At 46.6% G+C, this 6,895-nt stretch overlaps 1 protein-coding gene across 1 annotated transcript in view; it reads left to right on the forward strand.

The window, feature by feature from the left end:
• The first annotated feature begins 4,903 nt into the window (after positions 1-4,903).
• The window catches only part of LOC116074472, a 5,199-nt gene continuing 3,207 nt past the window's right edge, over positions 4,904-6,895 (forward strand). Inside the window, 5 exon segments of the mRNA XM_031347039.1 lie at positions 4,904-5,161; positions 5,163-5,264; positions 5,298-5,394; positions 5,397-6,245; positions 6,277-6,878. Of these exon segments, the coding sequence (XP_031202899.1) occupies positions 4,904-5,161; positions 5,163-5,264; positions 5,298-5,394; positions 5,397-6,245; positions 6,277-6,878 (1,908 nt within the window).

Here is a 6,895-nt window from a genome sequence, read left to right on the forward strand (position 1 = left end):
CCCTCCCCCCCCACCCCTCACCTGGTTCTGCCTGCAGAGAGCCCTGCAAAGAACAACTCTGGGTTAAAATTTTGCAGATGGTAAAGGCTTGATACCCCAGTGTAGAGGAATGCTAGGGCAATGAGGCAGGAGTGGATAGGTGGGTGGGGAGCATACTCATAGAAGCAGGGTAAGGAGGGATGGGATAGGGGTTTGCAGAGGGGAATCCTGGAAAGGGGATAACATTGAAATGTAAACAAATAAGATATCCGATTAAAAAAAAAAAAGAAACTCCAGATGAAAGGAAAAAAAAATCTTGCACACAGATATTAGTATTCCTGCCTCCTCCCTGGGCAAGTGAAGCAAGGAGTAGTGATATTTCAATAGTGTCACCTGTGTTAAAAATAAACTTCAGATGAAAAGGTAAGTGGATATTAGCCCAGAAGATCAGAATACACAAAGTACAATCCACAAACCACAAGAAACTCAAGTAAAAGGAAGACCAAAGTGTGGATACTTCATTCCTTCTTAAAAGGGGGAACAAAATAACCATGGAAGGAGTTGCAGAGACAAACTATGGATCAGAGACTGAAGGAAGGACAATCCAGAGACTGTTCCACTTGGGAATCCTTCCCATATTCAATCATCAAATCCAGACACTATTGTGGATGCCAGCAAGTGCTGGATGACAAGAGCCTGATATAGCTGTCTCCTGAGAGGCTCTGACAGTACCCGACTAATACAAAAGTAGAGGCTCACAGTCATCCATTGGACTGTGTACAGGGTCCCCAATGAAGGAGCTAGAGAAAGGACCCAAGGAGCTGAAGGGCTTGCAGCCCCCCCTTAGGATGAACAACAATAATATGAACTACCTAGTACCCTCAGAGCTCCCAAGGACTAAACCACCAACCAAAGAGTACACATGGTGGGACTAATGGCTCCAGCAGCATATGTATAGCAGAGGGTGAAAAAAATCAGTCATCAATTGGAGGAGAAGCCCTTGGCCCTATGAAGGCTCTATGCCCCAGTGTAGGGGAATGCCAGGGCCAATAAGCAGAAAAGGGTGGGGTGTCGAGCAGGGAGAGGAAGGAGGGAACAGGGGTTTGTTTTCGTTTTTGTTTTTTATTTTATTTTATTGTATTTATTTATTTTTTAGAAGGGAACCTGGGAAAGGATATATTGTATGACATGTAAATAACAAAAACATCTAATAAAAAAAAGAGAAAAGGTTAAGAGAGATATTGGTAACAAAACCCAAGAATGACTCAGGTGCAAAGGATTAAGTGTAAAGGTATGAACCTGAGAAGACTCAGCAACACCCCTTCAGGTGTAAACCGTTGTGGTTGGAATGATGGGTAGATGTATGCAATCTCCAGTAAGTGGCTATATAAATCAACGTCCTGTGATTTAATGGCACTCATACAAGATTTGTGACTGTGGCCTTGGACTATTCAGTTGTATGCTTGATGGCATACAATGACAAAGAGATTATTCCTGTAGACTTTATAAGAAATAAGAAATACAGTTTTGATTGTTTATATATTTTGTAAGTGGTAAGTGCATTATACAAACATAAAATTACAGAACCTTTGTCATTTTTACAAAAAGTACTTGAAAGCAATAAAACAAACCTCTTCAAATACAATACCTGAAAAAAACCCAGTTTTTTAAAACTTTAAACATATACTCTGTTTAAATATACCTTAAGATATCAAACATAATACTAGATTGTTTTAATATTAAACATTTTTAACTGTATCAAATGAAAGAATTAAACAAATGCAGTCTAAAATTAAAGATTAATTTGTATAGGATTTGACTACAATTTGTTAATTGTGATTTGATAACATGCATCTTTAGGAAGCTTTATCTTGTGTTGAAGATATCACCAAATTGCATATCTGTGTTTAAGGTGAGTCAATTTTCACTAAAACCGAAAATGTCTTGTGTGTTAAAATGGTGTCCCTTGTCTGCTTGGGGCTGGGGCTGCTGGGTAGGGCAGACACAGAAAGGTTTTTTTGTTTTACATGTTATTTATTTATTTATTTATTTATTTATTTTTATTAGATATTTTCTTTATTTACATGTCATGTGATATCTTTTTTCCCAGTTTCCCCTCCGAAAACAAATAGAGAAAAATAAAATAAAAACAAAAACAAGCAAACAAACAAACAAATCTGTTCCCTCCCATCTCCCTGCACACCAACCCACCCTCTCCTGCTTCCTGGCCCTGGCATTCCCCTTCACAGGGCCAAGGGCCTGTGCATCCCACACACTGCTGCAGTTGGGCTCTGAGAAGCTGCAGGACCCCACTCCAGGGGTGGGGAAGCACAATTTGAGGTCCCCAAGTACCTGCTTGGCCTGCCCAGAGGCCGAGGACCACAGGTTCTCAGGCTCTTGGACCTCACAGATGCTGCTAGATGCTACAGAAGAGCTGAGAACAGAGTTGGGGCCCAAGGGGCTGGCTCTAGCTCAGGCCGAAGGGGAAAGGGCTGGAGGAGAGTGCTCCAGCTGGTTTCCGTGGGGAGGAGAGTCCTTGTCATGCTCAGAGGTGGCTTGGGTTGTTGGAAGCAGGGTCTGGGAATGCAGGGAGGCCTCCTGCAGGAGATTAGACATGACATTCTTTAGAGAAGACGTGCTCCATTGCTCTAGCATGGCAGGTCCAATGAGAAGAGGTAGTCCATGGTTTTAAGGCATTTATTGTAATGGAGTAGAGATAAAGAAAGGCAGAGTGAGGGAGAGAGTAGAGAAGTAGAGGCTGGAGAGAGTGGGGAAGGGAATGTGGAAGGAGGTGGAACAAAAGAGCAAGAAAGAAGCAAGCAGAAAGCAGGGGTAAGAGTAAGATAGAGAGGAGGGGACAAGCAGCCCCTTTTATAGTGGGCCGTTTACCTGGCTATTGTCAGGTAACTGTGGGGGTGAAGTCTAGACAGAATAGAAGGGACTTGAGGTGAAAAACCCCCAGAACTGGGGAGATCCTTACTCAAGTCTCGGGATGACGCGACCACCCAATGACTCACGAGAGACCAAACTTGCTGCAATCACATGAGGTTTATTGAGGATACCGGTACCGGGGTAGATCTCATGACCTTGCCAGTCAGAGGAGTTCCACCTGGAACACAAGAAGTGTAGGTTATTTAAAGGAAGGTGGGGGCAGAGAGAGAGAGTTACCATGGAAACAGAACATAAAAACAGTGGAAAATTTCATAGGGACCTGACCCAAGGTATTCAGTTAGGGAGGGGAACACATTCATTCTAGGAATGTAATCTTCATCTACTGGTTGACAGGGTGGAGAGTCTCATAAACCACTAGACCTTCATTCTTAGTTCCGCCCTCATTGTGGATCATTCAGGAGGGGCAGATATGGGGAACCAGAGCCCTGAGGCTCTAGGTTCCTGGAACTGGCCATTTTATATTTCTGGCTGGCTACAGTGGCCCTTCATGTCCTTTTAGGTAAAGGTTATACACCATACATTTGTATTAAATGCCCTCATTTTAAATTCTAAGATTCTCCAGCCTTTCAGAGGCATTGCCCTACGTGACTGATGGCCAAAGAATTATGGAGCTAGGGCCTCATGTCAGGAGCCTGGTATCTGGGAGCTTGTCAAACTTCCTTGCAGAGTTATCTGCTGCGTCTCCAGGGTTTAAACCTAACCCAACCAGAAAACAGGCTGCCTTTCATGATCCCACAATATTTCACAATAATTTATATTGACGCAACTGAGAAGTTATTTTCTTAAGTTGATATCACATGTACAGTGAAACTGTCCCGCAGTTTCACGAACTTGGGTTCCCTCGGGTGAAGGACTGAAGGACCTGAAATATAGAGTTCAAGAACAAGAGAATCACAAAGCCAAGTTGTGCCCCAATCAAGGCTTCTTCGTACTGAAAGGCTGGAGAATCTTAGAATGTATAATGTATAACTTTTACCTAAAAGGGTGCATGAAAAACCTCTGCCACAAGCCAAAAAGGGTGGAGTAGCTAGTTCCAGGAACTTTGCTAACCCAGAGCCTCAGGGCTCTGGTTCCTGATACCTGCCCCTCCTGAATGATCCACTATGAGGGCGGAACTAAGAATGAAGGCCTACTGGTTTATGAGACTCTCCACCCTGCCGACCTATAGATGAAGATTACATTCCTAGAATGAATGTGTTCCCCTCCCTAACTGAGTACCTTGGGTTGGGTCCCTCTGAAAGTCTCCACTGTAACCCTCTCCCTGCTTCCAACTTGTGGGTTAAATACCCCACACTTCTTGTGTTCGGCGTGGAACTCCTCTGACTGGCAAGGTCATGAGATCTACCCGGTACCAGTATCCCCAATAAACCTCATGTGATTGCAGCAAGTTCGGTTTTTCATGAGTCATTGGGTGGTCGTGTCATCCCGAGACTTGAATAAGGATCTCCCCAGTTCCGGGGGTCTTTCATTTGGGGGCTTGTCTGCGGGATTTACGACCACCCTTGACTCTCCGAAGACCCCTTGGAGGTGAGTTCCTACATGTGATCCGTCTGTCTGTCTATGTGTTTTCCATTTGTCTAGGAACTGTTTGCTTGCTTTACAACCTGTAGATTTGTAGTTATCCGCTTCCCGAGATGACAGGGTTTATAGATGGCAGGGTCTGGGGTTCGAGTCCCCAGAGAGTTTATTTTCAGTCAGCAACTCCCTGCCCTCCATGAGGGGGAAAGGGAGCTGGTCGACAGACGTGTCAGGACCACTGACTAGTACCCTGGGAGACGTCCCAGTGGATTGGGGATCCTCGGGGACGCCCAGGAGGAACCCCACAGGAAGCGAGGGGAGAAACACTCGAGGGGAGTGTGGGTCTGTTCTCTAGGACATCAAACCTGTTCGATTGGCTCCACTTGGGCCTCTCTTGTTGTGTTACTCTTTGTCTGAATTTCTGTGCTGTGTTTGTGATTTTTTTGTGACTGCGATGGGACAGGCAGTGACGACACCCCTGTCCCTGACGTTGGACCATTAGACAGAAGTTAGACATAGGGCACATGACTTGTCAGTTCAAGTGAAGAAAGGACCTTGGCGGATGTTTTGCTCCTCAGAGTGGCCAACGTTTGGAGTCGGCTGGCTGCATGAGGGTACTTTTGATGCAACCATAATCTCTTCTATTAAAAGTCTTGTTTTTCAGCCTGGACCAGGGTCTCATCCCGATCAGCAGACATACATCGTCGTGTGGTCATGACCTGGTCCGAAACCCTCCACCATGGGTCAAACCATGGGGGACCCAGAGGCCAGACTCCCGAGTTCTGGCTCTCAAAGAATCAGACTGCAAACTCAAAGTATGGACTCAGAGGAACAATGGCACGACTCAGCCTGAGAGGCTGCCCCCTGCACCTTCCTCTCCTCCTAAAATTTATCCCGAGATGGTAGAGCCTCCTGAGTGGCCTGAGCCACCACCACCTCCCCCCCCCCTTATGGTTTACCCTTTACCCCAGATTCTGAAGTCGGAGGAGTGGCTGGAAATGGGCCAGCTGCAGGAACTAGGAGCCGCTGTGCCCAGAGCCCTACACAGGGACCAGGGGTGCCTGACTCCACTGTGGCTTTACCCCTCAGTGCATACGGTCCCCCGGTGGACCCTCCCCAGCTCCAGCCTCTCCAATACTGGCCTTTCTCCTCTGCAGATCTTTACAACTGGAAAAATAACCATCCTTCTTTTTCTGAAAATCCGGCAGGGTTAACTGGCCTGATGGAGTCATTAATGTTTTCCCACCAGCCCACCTGGGATGATTGCCAACAGCTTTTACAGGTCCTTTTCACCACTGAGGAAAGGGAAAGGATCCTTCTAGAAGCCCGCAAAAATGTGCCTGGAGTGAACCGGGCCCCGACTAACCTCCCTAATGAGATTGATGCTGGATTCCCCTTGGACCGCCCCAACTGGGATTACAACACCGAGCAAGGTAGGGGGAGGCTGGCCGGCTATCGCTGGACTCTTGTGGCAGGTCTCAAAGGGACCGCTAGACGACCCACCAATTTGGCCAAGGTAAGAGAAGTTTTGCAGGGACCAACAGAACCCCTTTCTGTGTTTTTAGAACGATTGATGGAGGCCTATAGACTCTACACCCCTTTTGACCCGACCTCTGAGGATCAGCAGCAGGCGGTGGCTATGGCCTTCATGGGGCAATCAGCAACAGATAGCAGAAGGAAATTACAGCGCTTAGATGGTCTGCAGAATATGTCCTTACAGGACATAGTTAGAGAGGCTGAGAAGGTATTTCATAAGAGAGACAGAAAAAGAAAGGAGAGAGAGAGAAAAGCAAGAAGCAGAGGAACAGAGAGAGAGGGAAAGAAGAGAAACTGAAGAAAGGGAGAATAGGCGGGAGCGCAGGCAAGACAAGAATTTAGCAAGAATCCTGGCCACAGTAGCAGGGGACAGGAAAGAGGTGAGGGTGAGACCTAGGCAGACAGGGTACCTGGGCAACCAGAAGATGAGAACGAGCAATGGGGGACAAAGGTACCCTCTAGAAAAAGATCAATGTGCCTGCTGTAAGAAGAAAGGCCACTGGGCGAGGGAATGCCCTGAGAGGAAAGGGAGAATTCCGAAGGTGCTGGCATTGGAAGAAGATGACTAGAGGGGATTGGGCTCGGACCCCCTCCCCGAGCCTAGTGTAACCCTAAAAGTGGAGGGGACCCCCCTGGATTTCCTGATAGACACCGGAGCTGAGTATTCTGTACTCCAACAACCATTAGGAAAACTAAACAGCAAAAAGACCGTGGTGATTGGGGCAACAGGACAGAAAATGTACCCATGGACTACAACTCGTACCGTAGACCTAGGTCAGGGAGAGGTGACTCATTCATTTCAGGTCATTCCTGAATGTCCTGCACCCCTTCTAGGAAGGGATTTGTTAGCAAAATTGAAGGCTCAAATTAGATTCACTCAGGAAGGACCAAAAGTGGAGTGGGGGAAACC

The sequence above is a fragment of the Mastomys coucha genome, unplaced genomic scaffold (genome assembly GCF_008632895.1).
Source record: "Mastomys coucha isolate ucsf_1 unplaced genomic scaffold, UCSF_Mcou_1 pScaffold3, whole genome shotgun sequence".
In the NCBI taxonomy this organism is placed as follows: Eukaryota; Metazoa; Chordata; class Mammalia; order Rodentia; family Muridae; genus Mastomys; species Mastomys coucha.